We start from the raw sequence: 18,894 nt of genomic DNA on the forward strand, positions 1-18,894 counted from the left end.
TTGTGACTTTATTTTATGAAAAAACTCTTTGTAAGCCATGTCAATTTCTCCATGTACTTTTACACCCTAGTTCACCATTTGGAAGATCTGTATTATCAAAACATCAAAGGATCAAATAGTAAATTAAATATATGGTTTTATTATTAAGATAATTGAAAAGGCTTACAGCAACCCTTTCTTCTAACCAGAAAAAAGGAATAATGTCACTCCATTTCTCCTCCTATTCTCCTTATAAAAATCTATATTAAGTGCAGTAGAGATCATGTGCATAATTTGCACAACTGCTCAAGTGTCAATAGATAACGGATATGAACAAATATTTTTTGTGTCTTATAGCCATATTTGATTGCTCCGGGAGATATGTTATTACCGGTTCAGATGATCGCCTTGTCAAAATTTGGTCTATGGAAACTGCATTTTGCTTGGCCAGCTGCCGTGGACATGAAGTGAGTTCACATTGTCTATTTGATGTATGACATTCCTGATCATTAGTTCAGCGTAGCCTGTAATATTTTATTTCTTTCTCTATATTAGCTAAAGTAATTTTCTTGTTACCTGCAACATAGGGTGACATAACGGACCTGGCTGTTAGTTCAAACAATATTTTGGTGGCATCTGCATCAAATGATTTTGTGATTCGAGTTGTAAGAATGCTTTACATTGCTTTAGTAGATGCTCCTCTTTCTACTCTTGGGTAACTAAATCGTTCTTTGTGATCTACAGTGGCGCTTGCCAGATGGGTTGTCAGTTTCAGTTTTACAAGGGCATACTGGAGCTGTAACTGCCATTGCATTTAGTCCCAGACCTGCCTTTGCTTTCCAGCTTTTATCGTGAGCCACATTTCTGCAGTTGCAGTTTCCTGTTGTAGCCTCTCTCAGTCAGTTGATCTACTATGATACTAGTGTCTTTCATTTAGGTTTAATTTATGTTTGTTTCATGTGTAAGCATTTACTTATTAGGTCTTCTTCTAATTCTAAGAAGCTTTCTCTGAAAGCTTTCAATCTAGTGGCTTTGATGTTGAGAGTTTATTCTATCATTACTTGACTGCAAGGCAGCAAATTGTAAATTTATGGCACTTGAGCTGATAATTGATTTTGTTATTTGCTCTGTTAACATTTGTAGGTCATCTGATGATGGGACTTGCCGAATCTGGGATGCCAGATATTCACATTATAGCCCATGCATATACCTGCCCAAGCCTTCTGAAGCTGCTACTGGTTGGAGAACCGCTTCTTGATTGTTTTGTTAATGGTTGTTGTAGACACCCAATCAGGTCCGGGCCCGGATCAATTGGGCTTGACCCGGATCAATTGGGCCTGACCCAGATCATTTGGGCCTGGCCCAAATGGGCAAGGCCCAATTGAATTTTTACCCGTATTTTTTATTTTTTATTTTTATTTTTTATTTTTTTTTTTCTCTCTCTTGTGTATTTTATTATTTATTATTATGTATTAATATATGTATATATATATATTTTTTTTTATTTTTTTTTCATTAGAATAGATTTATATGTATATAGTTATATATTTATTATTATTATATTATTATTCTTATCTTTTTTTTTTTTTTTTTTTTTTAATTATCTGTTCTGATTTTTTCTGATTTTCAGATATTATTTGAAAATTTTTTATCTTTTGATTTATCTTTCCAATTATCTAGATTTTTTTTTTTTTAAATTTTATTTTAATTTTTATTTTGGAGGGCTAGGATTCAAAGTTGAAGACTCCCACTCTGAAGGGGAATTCAATCAGAAGAGTCCAATTGGATTCAAAGACTGAATTCCCGTCCAAAGAGGAATTGGGATTGATCAGAAACTCCTGATCAATCCCTATAAAAGGGACCCCCCTGGAACAGTCAAGAACACACAGAAAACAGAAGCAAAAGCTACTGATTGAGAGAATAGGGGTGTTTAGAGAGCTAAGGAAAAGTTTAGGAGTGTTCTGGCAGTGAGAAAAATTTTTTTAGAAAAATTTGGCGAAAAAATTTTCTGGAAATTTCTGGGAAATTTCCAGATTCCGACGAAAATTCCGGCGACTTTTGAATTTTTCGGCGACAATTCCGGCGAACTTTGAAGTTTCCGGCAACATACCCAGTTTCCGGCGGAGAATCCCAGAAACCGGCGACCATCCGGCCAACTTCCGGCCAATTTCCGGCGAAATTCCCAGATTCCGGCGAAATTTCCAGAATCCGGTACCGGCGTTCTTCAAATTCTAGAGAGAAGGCAGAGAAGAAGGGAAGAAGAGAGAGAGAGGGGAGGAACGGTCTGCTGAAAAACGGAGGAAGGTGCCTTTTATACCCTCCCAAAACGACGTCGTTTTGGCTTTAAGTTAATAAGAGGATCCGCGCGTTTTGCCGAACCCGACCCGACCCGAAGCGTCGACCCGCTTTCTGACCCGCGCGTTTCAGCCCCTCCGAGCCGAGCCGAGCCGAGCCGAGCCGCACCAAGCCGAGCCGCGATCCGAGCCGCTCCAGGTTTTTTTTTTTTTTTTTTTTTTTTTTTTGAATTTTTTTTATTTTGACTTTGATTTTGATCTTGATTTTTTTTTCTTTTTTCTTTAATTAATCCGACGACGGAGCCTCTACAAGTAAAAACAGTAGTTTTTCTTGCATACTCCTGAGGTGAGGGAATTTTCTCAATTTTCTGCTAAAAGTATTAGAGTCAATTGAGAATAATTTCCGATAATTAATTACTTGGCTGATTTTGATTTTTTTTTTTTAATTAATCCGACGACGGAGCCTCTGCAAGTGAAACAGTAGTTTTTCTTGCATACTCCTGAGGTGAGGGAATTTTCTCAATTTTCTGCTAAAAGTATTAGAGTCAATTGAGAATAATTTTCGATAATTAATTAATTGGTTGATCTTGATTTTTCTTTAAATAATCCGACGATGGAGCCTCTGTAAGTGAAACAGTAGTTTTCTTGCATACTCCTGAGGTGAGGGAATTTTCTCAATTTTCTGCTAAAAGTATTAGAGTCAATTGAGAATAATTTCCAATAACTAATTACTTGGTAAAATTTTAAAGCTTTTGGATAACACAAATTTAAGCTGGTACCATCTTTTGATGGGCGTTGTGAGGGTGCTATAACCTTCCTCACACGTAACCGAACTCCCGAACCCTGTTCTGGTTTGTAGACCTGAACCTATTCTTCTAGGGACCCTTAAACTTAGGTGTTCCCTGGAAGGACAGATTCCTTAGGTGGCCAATCGCACCTTGATAAAAAAGATTGGTGGCGACTCCCTTAAGTCAATGTCTAGCGATAGATCCCCGGATCTAGACGTTATGACAGCTTGGCGACTCCGCTGGGGACCTTGAGAGTCAGGCCAGCAAATAATTTGTGTTATCCAAAAGCCTAATAAAATTGAACCTTGTTGTATATATGTGTATTATTCATTCATGTTTTATTTACCTTGTTAATTATGTCATTCATGTGCATATGCATAACATGAGCTCTATACCCGAGCTCCGTCCCTCTAGGAGGGAGTAAAGTACCTATTGCTTTCGTGAGGTCTAATGCCTCCGTAGTGGCTAGCGAAATACTCCCACTCAAATTGAACCTTTTTCGCTTGTAGCCTGTAATGGGTGAGGATTAGGGTGCCTTACTAGTCTGTGATGGACAAGGATGTAAGGAACAATTTGAGGACCTTTAGACTCTGACTTTAAAACCACATGTAGTGAACCTTAAGAGTGCCTAACCCTAGGATAGAGTCCTTTCTACCCAATGATAGATATGCCCTGAAATTAGGACACAAAAAAGGTGTTTATCTAATCATTTTGATTGCTTAACTTTGTGTATTATTTTTTGTAATGTTATGCATCAGCATTACTTTCATTTCATTCATGAAACTAACTATGTTGTTTGTCTGATTGTATGCATCTGTATTCTTTTCATGATCATGTTTCAACACAATCATTTGCATTCATTTCATGCTAGATTTCATTCAAAAAAATGTACATTTCATTTGTGTATCAAAGCATCATACATAAGGCACAGCATAACATTTCTAATCATGAGTATGGTACTCAAGGTCCGAGGATAGCTCCATCTAGCGAAAACCTTGCTCATCCATACAACACAAGATCCAGAGCAAGGTAAATGGAGGAGGAAAGTTCTCATAGATTTGAAAAGCTAGAAAAAGCTCAGGAGAAGATTGAAAATGAACTTAGCAAAATTCTGGAGGCCCTCAATAACATGAATAAGGGGAAAGGGGTTGAAGGAAATACAAGCCAACAAGTTCCCCATTTACAAGAAGTAGCTGACCCTTTGTACCCTCCAGGTTTTGGCCCATCTCAAGCCCAGTCTGCCCAAGAGGTCCCGCCACAACATTTTGCCTATCCTGGAATGCCATCAGCTTTCAACCCGGGACAGTATAATAGCTACATAAATCCTGTCTTCACTGAAAAGGTAGCAGAACCAATTCCTGATCTAGATGATTTAAAAGAAAAAGAGAAGGAAAAGATGAGAGTAGAAGCTGAGGAAAGTTCCAAGATTAGTATGCTAGAGCAGAGGCTAAGGGCTGTGGAAGGATTTAGCTTTTATGGGTCAGTTGATGCTGCTGGGCTCTGCCTAGTCCCTGATGTGGTTATTCCATATAAGTTCAAAGTACCAAAATTTGAAAAATATGACGGTATAAAGTGCCCCAAAACACACATCACCATGTATTGCAGAAAGATGGCAGCTCATGCTCATGATGAAAAACTCTTGATGCATGTTTTCCAGGACAGTCTTACTGGCTCTGCCGCCAGATGGTATGTTCAGTTGGATAGGACTCGTATTCGCTCTTGGAGTGATATGGCACATGACTTCATCAGTCAATATCGACACATTATCGATTTGGCTCCTGATCGTTTGTCTTTGCAGAATCTGGAGAAAAAGTCAAATGAGTCTTTTAAAGAATACGCCCAGAGATGGAGAGATATAGCTTCACAGGTACAACCTCCACTAACAGAAAAAGAGACCACAGTGCTGTTTGTTAGTACTTTGAAACCTCCCTATTATGAAAAGATGATAGGGAATGCAACAAAGAATTTTGCTGACATGGTGATCTCTGGAGAAATTATTGAAAGTGCCATAAAAAATGGCAAGTTGAAAGGAGGAGAAACCAAGAAGGCATCAGAAAAGAAAGAAGCTGAAGCTCAAGCTGTGAGCTTTGATAGACAACAATTCAGGGGTTATCAACCCTACCCATCCCAAGGTTACTCTCCATACTACCCTGCTGTGAATAATGTCTCATCCTACCCATACCAGCTAGCTCCTCAACCATCTTATTCATCCACTTACCGCCTTAACATTCAAGCTCCTGTAAGAACCCAAATCCGCCCTACTAACCCAGCCAGTGGCTCGCGAGAACAACGAACTACTCGAGAAAAACCTGTATTTGATCCAATCCCTATGACTTATACAGAGTTATATCGAGAACTCTATAATAGCCACTTAATTGCCCCCAGCCATGTGGAACCACTTAAACCACCCTATCCAAAGTGGTATGATCCTACAGCCCACTGCGACTATCACTATGGAATTACTGGCCATTTTACTGAAAATTGCACTGCTTTAAAGTATAAGGTGCAACGATTGATCAATGATGGAATGGTAAGTTTTGATCAAGGAAAAGCAACAACATCCAATGTTAGCGTTCTGAGTGAAAGTCAAGAACAGAAAGGATCTGGAGAGTCACAATGAATTGAAGGGCAAGATGTCAATGGGGATTTCTCCACCTGATCATATAGGGGGATAATTTTTAAGAATGAAGATAAGGCTGGATGAAAGTTTCTTTTGTCATTTTAAGATTTCTTTTCAAGTAATGTTAGATTTCTTTTTGCAATATGACTTCACTTGTTATCATTTTAATAAAGGTAAGTCAATGCATTTCATTACATTTTTCTCTTTCACTTGACCATTATTCCATGCCCTGTTACCTTTCATAACTTTATACTCCCATTCTCAAATTTCAGATGATGAATATTTAGACAATGATAACAGTAATTCTGGGATTTAATTTTGAGAACTCATCCACATTTAATATGAGAAGATGATTTGAGCAAGAAGTAAGGTAGAGAGATATGTCTTGAAGATATGCAATCCTTCATACAGGATCATGAGCTTTGTTTAATAGATGATGTTCAAGAAAGGTATTCACAATTGAGATGAAAAATGGCCATCTTTCTTTTACCATTGGAAAAACCATTTATTGCTACCCCTTTGAGCCTATCATGATTTTTTTTTTCTTTCTTGAAGAACCCCAACCAAGGATCACCCTCTACACTGGAGGGTAATTTTGAAAAAAAAAAAAAGAAAAAGAAAAAAGCACCACAAAAGGTCTCAAAGATGAAAAGAGAAAGAAAAGCAAAAGAAAAAAATAAATGCCACACATGACTTGGGGCAAAGTAATGAGAATCCTTTGTGTGAGAAAAGAAAAAATAGTGAAACGATGTGGGGCAAAATGCCAAGCTGCATCAAATGATCCTTCGGTCTTGAACCTTTTTAATACATGTTTTGAGCCTATTATATCCATTTTTTATGACCCTTCACCTTGACCTACATTACAACCTTGAAAAGTCCATTTGGATCAAGTGTGAATACTCAACTTGAATGATCATATGTTGAGCGAAGGCATGCTCATGATGAAGCGATGGAATCATGCTACATTACCTTAAAAGTTTGATGTATGAAGGATGTCAATAATAGGTGAAGAATGAGAAAAAAAGATGATGAAAAAAAAAGAAAAAGAAAAAGAAAGAAAGAATGAAAAAATGAAAAAATGAAAAAAGATCCAAATTGAAAACCTGAAAGGGTGATTTTGGTACCCAAAAAAAAAAAAAAAAAAAAAAGGATCCAGGTCAAATGGCTCACATGAATGAAAGATCAAAGACATCTGAAGATTCCTCAAAGACTGGGGCAGAGTTCGCCAAGCTCAAGATGACTTCAACTATAAATGGAATAAGTTTTTGAAAATGAATCCTAGATTAATGTTGAGAATTGTCTGAATATTCATCATTTTGGACATACCATCCATCCCAATGACATGTATCCAATTCATTTCCTTTCCCATTTGCTTTGTACCAAAACAGATCTTCATTGATTATCTTTACCATAATTCACCTTGCGTTCTCTTATTGTTTCACCCCTAGAATGAATTGAGAAAATGCTTGGTTGCATTGTATTTGTCAAAAATTAAAATGATAATAAATGAATGAATATGTGATTAAAAGAGTCTTGCATTCATTTGAAAAGAAATCTAAGATGATGAAGAAATGGTAGAAACCTAAAAGAGATGATGGGACAAATCTTGAAAAGTGATGAATTGATTGATATGACTTGCAAGATATGATTGAATGATGAAGACAATCAGTAGACAAAGTCTGTTTTGGAATTGTTGAGGCTGAGACAAGGACCCAGTGATGGTGGATGAAATTTGTTTTGAAATTTGCTAGTGCTGAGAAATTCATTGAATGATAGTCAAGGGATGATCGATTGATGAAGTTTATTCCAAAGTATTGAAAAACAGAACAAGGAAAGAATGTGAGTGGAAAGGACAATTGAGAGCTACACTGGTTCGATCTTAGAAGAGCAGTGCAATTGGATCCTTGAGGAATCAAAGGGCTTGACACCCAAGAAAGAAAAAAAAAGAGCTTGAGAAACTTGAGTACCATACATTGAACAGGAATTAATTGGCCAACATTTGCATGGCATGCATTGAAATTCATATGCATTGCACAGCATACACTACTTTCAGGAGAATATAGTGTACAAATTCAAGAAGCAAGGGTGTTCCAACATCCCACATGAAAAAGACAGATATGAAAAGACTTTGCAAGTTTGAGAAGAAACTTGTCAGGTAAGTTCCTAATCCTTGAAATAGGATGTCTTTTGGTATCAGGGTTGATTTATAAGACCTTTGGGCATAATCTCCTGAAATCCCTTCAAACAAAACTTTCAACTCCTTCAGACATGATCGTCTAGGAGTATTTACTTTTTCAAAGTTCGTTGCCTCTGTTTAGAGGAGCAATTTATTTTTCAAAGTTCCGTTGCCTCTGTTTAGAGGAGCAATTCACTTTTCAAAGTCGTGGTACCTCTGTTGAGAGGAGCAATTTACTTTTCAAAGTCGTGGTACCTCTGTTTAGAGGAGCAATTTATTTTTCCAAAGTCGTGGTACCTCTGTTGAGAGGAGCAATTTACTTTCCAAAGTTCGTTGCCTCTGTTTAGAGGAGCAATTTACTTTCCAAAGTTCGTTGCCTCTGTTTAGAGGAGCAATTTACTTTTCAAAGTCGTGGTACCTCTGTTGAGAGGAGCAATTTACTTTTCAAAGTCGTGGTACCTCTGTTTAGAGGAGCAATTTATTTTTCCAAAGTCGTGGTACCTCTGTTGAGAGGAGCAATTTACTTTTCAAAGTCGTGGTACCTCTGTTTAGAGGAGCAATTTATTTTTCCAAAGTCGTGGTACCTCTGTTGAGAGGAGCAATTTACTTTCCAAAGTTCGTTGCCTCTGTTTAGAGGAGCAATTTACTTTCCAAAGTTCGTTGCCTCTGTTTAGAGGAGCAATTTATCTTTCCAAAGTCGTGGTGCCTCTGTTTAGAGGAGCAATTTATTTTTCAAAGTCGTAGAGCCTCTGTCAAGAGGAGCTAAAAAAAAATAAAAAAAAATAAAAAAAAAGTCGAGTCGGGTCTTGACTGGGTGTCTACGTCTTTGCGCAATTTCTGTTTCACAGAAAATACGCAAAGAGGGGCAGCTGTAGACACCCAATCAGGTCCGGGCCCGGATCAATTGGGCTTGACCCGGATCAATTGGGCCTGACCCAGATCATTTGGGCCTGGCCCAAATGGGCAAGGCCCAATTGAATTTTTACCCGTATTTTTTATTTTTTATTTTTATTTTTTATTTTTTTTTTTCTCTCTCTTGTGTATTTTATTATTTATTATTATGTATTAATATATGTATATATATATATTTTTTTTTTTATTTTTTTTTCATTAGAATAGATTTATATGTATATAGTTATATATTTATTATTATTATATTATTATTCTTATCTTTTTTTTTTTTTTTTTTTTTTTAATTATCTGTTCTGATTTTTTCTGATTTTCAGATATTATTTGAAAATTTTTTATCTTTTGATTTATCTTTCCAATTATCTAGATTTTTTTTTTTTTTAAATTTTATTTTAATTTTTATTTTGGAGGGCTAGGATTCAAAGTTGAAGACTCCCACTCTGAAGGGGAATTCAATCAGAAGAGTCCAATTGGATTCAAAGACTGAATTCCCGTCCAAAGAGGAATTGGGATTGATCAGAAACTCCTGATCAATCCCTATAAAAGGGACCCCCCTGGAACAGTCAAGAACACACAGAAAACAGAAGCAAAAGCTACTGATTGAGAGAATAGGGGTGTTTAGAGAGCTAAGGAAAAGTTTAGGAGTGTTCTGGCAGTGAGAAAAATTTTTTTAGAAAAATTTGGCGAAAAAATTTTCTGGAAATTTCTGGGAAATTTCCAGATTCCGACGAAAATTCCGGCGACTTTTGAATTTTTCGGCGACAATTCCGGCGAACTTTGAAGTTTCCGGCAACATACCCAGTTTCCGGCGGAGAATCCCAGAAACCGGCGACCATCCGGCCAACTTCCGGCCAATTTCCGGCGAAATTCCCAGATTCCGGCGAAATTTCCAGAATCCGGTACCGGCGTTCTTCAAATTCTAGAGAGAAGGCAGAGAAGAAGGGAAGAAGAGAGAGAGAGGGGAGGAACGGTCTGCTGAAAAACGGAGGAAGGTGCCTTTTATACCCTCCCAAAACGACGTCGTTTTGGCTTTAAGTTAATAAGAGGATCCGCGCGTTTTGCCGAACCCGACCCGACCCGAAGCGTCGACCCGCTTTCTGACCCGCGCGTTTCAGCCCCTCCGAGCCGAGCCGAGCCGAGCCGAGCCGCACCAAGCCGAGCCGCGATCCGAGCCGCTCCAGGTTTTTTTTTTTTTTTTTTTTTTTTTTTTGAATTTTTTTTATTTTGACTTTGATTTTGATCTTGATTTTTTTTTCTTTTTTCTTTAATTAATCCGACGACGGAGCCTCTACAAGTAAAAACAGTAGTTTTTCTTGCATACTCCTGAGGTGAGGGAATTTTCTCAATTTTCTGCTAAAAGTATTAGAGTCAATTGAGAATAATTTCCGATAATTAATTACTTGGCTGATTTTGATTTTTTTTTTTTAATTAATCCGACGACGGAGCCTCTGCAAGTGAAACAGTAGTTTTTCTTGCATACTCCTGAGGTGAGGGAATTTTCTCAATTTTCTGCTAAAAGTATTAGAGTCAATTGAGAATAATTTTCGATAATTAATTAATTGGTTGATCTTGATTTTTCTTTAAATAATCCGACGATGGAGCCTCTGTAAGTGAAACAGTAGTTTTCTTGCATACTCCTGAGGTGAGGGAATTTTCTCAATTTTCTGCTAAAAGTATTAGAGTCAATTGAGAATAATTTCCAATAACTAATTACTTGGTAAAATTTTAAAGCTTTTGGATAACACAAATTTAAGCTGGTACCATCTTTTGATGGGCGTTGTGAGGGTGCTATAACCTTCCTCACACGTAACCGAACTCCCGAACCCTGTTCTGGTTTGTAGACCTGAACCTATTCTTCTAGGGACCCTTAAACTTAGGTGTTCCCTGGAAGGACAGATTCCTTAGGTGGCCAATCGCACCTTGATAAAAAAGATTGGTGGCGACTCCCTTAAGTCAATGTCTAGCGATAGATCCCCGGATCTAGACGTTATGACAGTTGTACTTGTATAATATGAACTTACACTGCAACTGATAAGTTCTCTGCAGGGAGGAGCAATTTTCCATCTAATAATGGACCTTCCTCAAGTAATGTTCCACAAAACCATCAAATATTATGTTGTGCATTCAATGTCAATGGGACAGTTTTTGTCACAGGTAGCTCTGACACTTTTTCCAGGGTGCGTCTAAACACTTGTCGAATGCATTTTTGGTTCACGTATAATCCTCTTAAATTTATTTAACTTTGATTGATCTATATCATTTAGATTTCTTTAATAAGAGCTAGATACTTGCAGGTCTGGAGTGCCTGTAAGCGCAGTACACATGATTCACAACAACCAGTTCATGAGCTGGATGTTTTGGCTGGCCATGAAAATGATGTTAACTACGTTCAGTTTAGGTTGGTCAGTTAGAATTGTCAGCTATGTTGTTATTATTGTTATTTTACCTTTTCTTTTCAACAAAACATCATTGCAGCTTTCTGCTTTTGTTTGCAGTGGATGTGCTGTACCTTCAAGATCCTCAATGTCTGATACTACAAAGGAGGACAATGTTTCAAAATTTAAAAATTCCTGGTCTGTAATATCTTCTTATTATGTTATGTGATATACTGTAACTTAAGATTTTCTTCATTTGTTCTTTTTTCTTCTTCTGTTTATTGTTTTCGTGTTTAATTATTGTGGTCTTCCTTCTGATATTCGGTTCCTTAAATTTTAATGTTTTTAGGTTCTGTCAGGACAACATTGTTACCTGTTCTCGTGATGGAAGTGCAATCATCTGGATTCCCAGATCACGTAGATCCCATGTGAGTTCTATTGTTGAATTAAAGTCAAGTTCCAGTCAATGTCTTCAAGTGAGAAATGCCTCTTTTTTATGAAAAGAAAATCTTTTTGGAGTTATGTTGCACTTAAATTCCATGAAGCTTGTTGTGAAGTAATTAAAGTCATTTTTTTTGGATAATTAATTAAGGTCAACATAGATATAAACTAAATGAAGATTCATTCCTTTTACAATCCTTCCCCTTTCATAGGGAAAAGTTGGACGTTGGACAAAGGCATATCATCTGAAAGTTCCACCTCCACCACTACCTCCTCAACCTCTTCGAGGCGGGCCACGTCAGAGATTTCTCCCAAGTCCTCGTGGTGTCAATATGATTGTGTGGAGCCTGGATAATCGTTTTGTTCTGGCAGCTATAATGGGTAAAGTAGTGATTGTAAACATGAAAGTTTATTTAAAACTTTGCATTAAGTTAAAATGTCTAATTGTCTATTATGATTTTTCTTGTGTTGGTTTATGTGCATCCTGTAATTGGTGTCCTTTAGTGTTTATACTTTGATTTTTATTAGTAATGAATGGTGTCACAACATTATCCACTACATTTATTTATGCTCTGTTTTTGTAGGAACCTACTCTGTATATTTTTGTCTTTACTGGCATAATTAATTTGCAATTTCTTTTGTAGTGCATCTTAAGAGGCCCTCCAAAAGTTGACACCTTTTTTGCTAAAATCTGTTTCAAAGGGCATCTGTTAATCTTCTTCTGCTTTCAGCAAGTTATGATTTAACATTTTATAAGTAACCATGAAAAGTTGTAAAGGCAAAAAATACAATGAAGAAGGAAAACTTAATCTTGTGCAAAGCATTTGACTAACTCTATGAATAAATGATGCTTTACTATTGCCAAGATTTTTTTTCCTTGAAAGTTCTTATAGTTAGCTATTATCTTTTTTGCAGGATATTGGTAATTTATGTGTAAATTCTAATTTTGGTATATAGACTTTACTTGCAAATTATAAGAGGCTATTACATATCTTGATTTGCTTCCAGCGCCTTTCTCCATCAGTAAAACTTTTCTTGGAATCCCATGTTCATATTAGAATGTTAAACATATAAAAGCCTTCATTTTTCCTCATCCGGTTATACAGCTTTTTAGTTAACTGGATCCTATCGTTACAATTTTTAAAGCTAGTGGCTGTGGTTTCTTTTTAGTTGTTAAATTTCCTTTAGCTTTAGACCATTGTGTAATTGTTAAAGGTTATTTGCTTTTTTTCTCCCCCCTCACCTCCCAAACCATTACTGGTTATGTTTTTGCCTTGAGGTTGTGATGAAATGTTGTTTTTGCTTCTTTTAAGGAGCTTTTTTAAAATTTTTACTTTAGTTTATTGGGGGATGTCAACTATTTTTTGTTAATTCAGATTGCAGAATATGCGTTTGGAATGCTGTTGATGGTAGCTTGGTGCATTCTTTAACTGGTCACGTTGCATCCGTAAGTTGTGTCTAGCATTTTCCTGCCCTTCACAACTGATTCATGTGATCATGGTATTGGTTTGTTTGTCCTTTAGTTTTTCTAGTTGACCATGACAAACTATTTTAGAGAGTTGATTTCCTTCCAAGGTTACAGGAACTGTTCCTCATTGGCGTTGTTCACCTCTTTCTAAATGCACTTGATAGTAGGTTTTTAATTTTTCTTTTTAATTCAGAGGATAGCTTGAATGAACTTCATTTGCTTAATCGGAACTTTACCATAAAAATATTCTCAATTAACATGATGTTCTTGTTTACTTGATTTAAGATAAATTTGATGCAATTAATATTATTTGGTTTGTTCTGATAGTGCTTCACATGTTTGATGCATGGTGTTTCCACACATCCATTTGCTTGTCAACTTCTTGTTATCGTGATGGAAAGAATTTGTCATTTTAATTCAGTTCCTCACTTTGGTGTTGAATTTTTGGCAGTCTTATGTTTTGGATGTCCATCCTTTCAACCCTTGAATTGCGATGAGTGCTGGATATGATGGAAAAACAATAGTTTGGGATGTGAGTTTCTTGTTCTTGCTGATCTGTTGACTTTTCTGAAACTGCCAACTTATTTGTTTATTTATTATTTTGTGCAAGTGTTGATGTTTATTGAGTTCTTTGGGAACTATATTTCCAGATATGGGAGGGCATACCCATCCGGATATATGAAATTGGTCGCTTCAAGTTGGTTGATGGGAAGTTTTCTCCGTAAGTTAAAAGTGTTAACCCTTTAACTTCTTTTCTTTGCTTTCTTTAGTTAGAAAGATGAGTTATACCCTTTTTACTATTCTGAAAAAGTTCATATGTCAAGACAAGGATTATTACCTTGATCCTTCCTAGCCGTACAATTAATTTTATCCCTATAACATTCCATAGTTTTGTTAGTGTTCATCCATTTTATGATCCTTGACTGCATATATTCTCTTGTCAAACTTGGTTTATATGATCAAATCAACTAGTTACTGTTTATTGTTTTGACGTTTTGGCTATATGGGACTGTTGATATGATATAAAAGGTCATGTTAAGCTTCTATATGAAGGCTCAGCTGAAGTACTTGTATTCACGTCAGATGCTTAATTTTTCAGAGAGTATCTTTGCTGGATTCTGTGCTTTTTTTCACACAATCTTTTACCATATGCAAATTTTGGATTATATATGCTCTGCCTCATTGCATTGTAGGCTGTTCTAGCTTTCTTAGCATGATATTCCAGCTGTTCTAGTCTAGTTTTGGTTTCTCAACCATGATGTTTTATTGAAAAGGTTGTGGAGCATCTAAATGTTAAATCATGAATTTTATGAGGTATGCCTAACTTTTGACTTTGATAATTGTCCCTTGCAAGGGAGCTGCACACATGTGCTTAGAATTTTGAATAACAAGAAGCTAACCAAGAATGCTTTATTAAGTTGTCTATGTTGGGTGGTGTATATTTGTAGCTTTTTCCAGAAACTGTTTTATTAGAAATTTATTTTTGTAATTATTGTTTTATGCATTTCAAATCTGAACTATTTTATTAAATCTTAAGAATTGTTCTTGTGAAGAGGCTGTAATATTCTTCTTTTTTGTTAATAGGGATGGGACATCAATTGTACTTTCAGATGAAGTTGGGCAGATATATTTGCTTAACACTGGCCAGGGTGAGTCTCAAAAGGATGCCAAGTATGATCAGGTACCTGAAATTTTTGCTTCTGGAGCCTAAATCCCCCTTTTATCTTCATTTATTAGTTATTTATCTTTTCTCCTTTTCCCTTCTCTCCTCATAATATAAGCTGGTGTCATGCAATTGCTTTATGAGGTATCATGTCTCTGCTTTTCTGGCAGTTCTTTCTTGGGGACTATCGCCCCCTTATATGGGATTCTGCTGGAAATGCTCTTGATCAGGTATGTTGCAACTCCATTTTAAACTAATCTGCGGTAGATTTCATATTGGATTTGTCAGTCCAGAAAGTATCAATGCACATTGCACCAAAAAACACAGATGACCGCAAGAGAATTGAAGCATTATTCTTGTTTCAGTGAAATGTTTGTGCATCAGTTTGCAACTGATATGCTATTCATTTAACTTTGGTGTAGGAGACACAGTTTACTCCGCATCGTAGGAACATGCAAGATCTTATTTGCAATGCCAGTATGACTACAACTCCTGCTTTTGTGATTGTTTAGCATGTTATTCTGATATAGTTTAGCTAATGATATTGATGGGAAATTCCAGGCATGATTCCGCATCCAGAACCTTATCAGAGTATGTACCAGAAGCGGCAACTTGGTGCGTTGGGCATTGAGTGGCATCCATCTACCACAAAGTTTGCTATTGGCCCGGATATCAGTTTTGGCCAGGATTTTGAAATGACACCCTTGGAAGATTTGGAAAGAGTGATGGAACCACCACTGGATTTTATAGATGCTATGTATTGGGAACCTGAAAATGAAGTTATCGGTGATGACACTGATTCGGAGTTCAATGTTGCTGAGGAATGCTCTACAGAAGGTGAACAGGGGGCATTGTGCTCCAGCTCTTCTAGAGGCACTGAGAGCAGTGAAGATGACAGTGAGGTTGAACGCAATAAAAAAGATGGCCTTCACAGATCACGAAGAAGAAAATATAACTCTGAAGTAAGTGGCATTAGCCTTCTACAAGTTTTCATTATTGGTTGGACCATGTTCAAACTATATTTTATCATTTTCAGGCTGAGTTGAAGACTTCATCTGGGAGGCGAGTTAAAAAGAAATATTTGGATGAGCATGATGGCTCTATATCTGGAACCAGTAGGACTAAAAAATCAAAAAGTGGCGGAAAAGCTTCAAAGAGAAAGTCTTCCAAAAGAAAGTCATTGAGACCTCAAAGAATTGCTGCGCGCAATGCTCGAAGCATGATGTCTAGAATCACTGGGTCATCTACAGATGGAAATGATGAAGTAGAATCAGAAGGTGATTCATCTAATAGTGAGTTATCGTCTCAAGATTCAAGTATTGAAAGCAGTGAAATTGACAGAAACATGGACAACATACAACTGAAGTCAATGAAAGAGGAACAACAATCTGAGGATGTAGTGTGGTCTCATGAACTCCCCAAATCTCAATCAAATATTGTGAACAGGAAGAGATTGGTCTTAAAGTTCTTATTACGTGATTCTAGGAAATCACATGCCTCAGAGGCCACCGTATTGAACAGTGGCAATCAGATCAATTTACTGGACCATTCATCTAGACCTCCAGGAACTTTTGATGAGAATGGAAATGCCTGCATCAAAGATCCTGGCTTACCCACTGCAGATGCGGAGCTCTCTGACCATAACAGGATTGATCTGGATGATACAAGGCAATCTATAAATAATGAGGATTATTTAGAGAATTTTGTAGGGAACAAGGAGAACAAAATCAGATGGGGGGAGGTTAAAATTCGGACATCCAAGTGTTCAAGATCAGGAGATTTGGTGCCAACTGACGTCCCCAATGAAAACAGGATTACAGCTGTCAATGGGTACGTTAAATCTAGAATGAATTGGAACTTTTATTTCTAATATAAAAATCCATATTTATGGATATGTTTTATCTTGCAGGGAAGAGGGACAGTTAGCGATTCATGCATTAAAAGATCTGGAGAGAGTGACAATGGAAGAGTTTGCTCCTGATGAGGTGCACAAGTCTTTAACATCTGAGTTACTGTCTCTAGGTGACCATCAACAGAACGGTACTGCTTCCGCATCCCATCGTAATGTTAGTCTCAAAAAGGGAGATATAGAATGGTCTAGCTGTGATAAATATGGAACTCATGACACATCACTAACAGATCAGGTTGGTGGTATAAACCAATCTCATGAATCACAAGAGATTACTCCACACAAATTAGTGAAATTAAGAATAAGGACAAAAGCAATTTCAGGGGACCTTGGAAGTCCTTCCAAACTAAAATCCCTCACTGCAGAGAACGATCAAACCTGCAGTGGAGGTGATGTGAGGTCCAGAAACACTTTGTCTGTAGATTACAATCTGCAGTACAACATGCAAGAAAGACAGGAAGGTTCAGACAGATCAAGTTCTCTGCAATTGTTGTACTCTGGTTTAAAGTTAAATGTGAATAACGGGGTAAACCAATATAAGGACACAAATGATTCTATAGGTTTAAATGCCATCAATGATCATGATTCAGAAATTGTTTTCACCGAAGCAGCATCTGGTGCTGTTCGTAAAACACGACCCATGAAGATGAAGGCAACTTCACAGGAGCAGAATGCTTGGATCCATAACTCTAAGGTAAGAGTAGAGCGTGCATTAGCAGGGACATCAGCAAATGATGAAAACTTCTCTGTGAAAGAATACAATGGCATTTTACAATTGCTGTAAAATCACACTTAGATTTGCAGATAATTCATCACGTGCATTTGTGATGCATTCATATTGACCCTGCCTGAGTTGATAGGTTTTCCTGATTTTCTAATTGAGAAGACAAGATATGATGCTGCAATAAGGAGAGAATGGACCCATAGGGATAAATGCCTAGTATGGTGGAAGAACGATAATGGAGAGGGTGGTAGTTGGTGGGATGGTAGAATTGTTGCTTCGGAGGCCAAATCTATGGATTTCCCTGATAGTCCTTGGGAAAGATACGAAGTTATTTACAAGGATGGCTGCAAGTTTTGGCACAGTGCTTGGGAACTGCATGATCCTAACTTTCCATGGGAAAACCCACATATTGATTCTGAAATCAGGGATAAGCTACTGTCTTCTTTTGCTAAATTGGAGCGTTCAGTTGGCAGAAATCAGGTTCTTTTCTAGTAACTACTTATTTATTTTCCTCAAAGTTCTGAAGGAATTTGCATATAACAATTTTGTTTTAAATGTAGAAGAGAACGGATTTCTATAGGGTTTTGATTTTTTTTTTTTCTCCCTGCATTTTAAATGTTGCAGGAATTTTATGGATTTCAGCAACTGAATGAAGCTGCTCAGAAATCAGAACTCCTTAACAGGTTTAAATCCCCATTCCAAAACTACCCTCATCATATTTCTTTTCCCTTCATGCACTTAAGTTACCACTTGTTTTGGAAATATTTCCATTTATATCTTTCTTCACATTAAATCATATATATTTTTTTAAACCTACCTGTTTTGGTTTATGCACTATTTTAAATCTGTTTAATTAGGAAAACAGGAAAGATCAGTGATTTTCTGGTATTTAGAATATCTAAAACTTCTCTAGACACTGTTTAATGCTATTTGTTTGCTTTAATAAGCACCTGCATTTTATTATTGCCTGCAACTAATCAATGAGAGAAATGTAGTGGGTGCGACTGAGGAGTACCATTCTTTTGATAACTTGAGTGCATTATTATATTGCACTCTTTGTGCCAAAACAGACAGATAATTGATGTTATATATTTTGTTTTGATATAGAATCACACTACAGTAGGCAACTGAAACATAAATACAATTTTGGAATTCTCACAGGTTCGCTGTTCCAGTATATCCCGAATTGATCCGGCTTAGGTTAGAGAACAACTATTATAGAACCTTGGAAGCAGTGAAGCATGACATAAACATAATGCTTTCAAATGCGGAGAGTTATTTCAGTACAAGTGGTCACCTATCTTCCAAGATGAGGCGCCTATCAGACTGGTTTACAAAGACATTGTCAAGGTTGCAGGAAACTGTATAGATAGCCTTTTTTTTCTTTTTTTTTTTCAGTCCAATTTTGTAAAACAAACAATTTTTAGGCATTATTGGACACTGACAAAGGCATTATTTTAAGGCATAAAATTATTCAAATAATTATCTCTACTGTTTCTGCACTCAATAAATTCATTTAAAACATATTTGTATTTTCTAATTTTACTA

General features: G+C 36.7%; 1 protein-coding gene across 1 annotated transcript in view; it reads left to right on the top strand.

The window, feature by feature from the left end:
• LOC111306404 (uncharacterized) overlaps window positions 1–18,886 on the top strand; it is a 21,299-nt gene extending 2,413 nt beyond the window's left edge. The window contains 22 exon segments of the mRNA XM_089749843.1: window positions 337–446; window positions 567–644; window positions 724–830; window positions 1,123–1,217; window positions 10,813–10,943; window positions 11,061–11,164; window positions 11,262–11,339; window positions 11,491–11,569; window positions 11,795–11,963; window positions 12,959–13,029; window positions 13,502–13,582; window positions 13,701–13,771; window positions 14,635–14,731; window positions 14,884–14,943; window positions 15,136–15,190; window positions 15,275–15,675; window positions 15,750–16,543; window positions 16,623–17,394; window positions 17,396–17,435; window positions 17,438–17,826; window positions 17,971–18,029; window positions 18,508–18,886. Of these exon segments, the coding sequence (XP_089605969.1) occupies window positions 337–446; window positions 567–644; window positions 724–830; window positions 1,123–1,217; window positions 10,813–10,943; window positions 11,061–11,164; window positions 11,262–11,339; window positions 11,491–11,569; window positions 11,795–11,963; window positions 12,959–13,029; window positions 13,502–13,582; window positions 13,701–13,771; window positions 14,635–14,731; window positions 14,884–14,943; window positions 15,136–15,190; window positions 15,275–15,675; window positions 15,750–16,543; window positions 16,623–17,394; window positions 17,396–17,435; window positions 17,438–17,826; window positions 17,971–18,029; window positions 18,508–18,715 (4,049 nt within the window). The 3' untranslated portion in view covers window positions 18,716–18,886.
• The last annotated feature ends 8 nt before the right edge of the window (window positions 18,887–18,894 follow it).

Source organism: Durio zibethinus, chromosome 21 (assembly GCF_047325235.1).
Source record: "Durio zibethinus cultivar Kanyao isolate XHJ-2024 chromosome 21, ASM4732523v1, whole genome shotgun sequence".
NCBI lineage: Eukaryota > Viridiplantae > Streptophyta > Magnoliopsida > Malvales > Malvaceae > Durio > Durio zibethinus.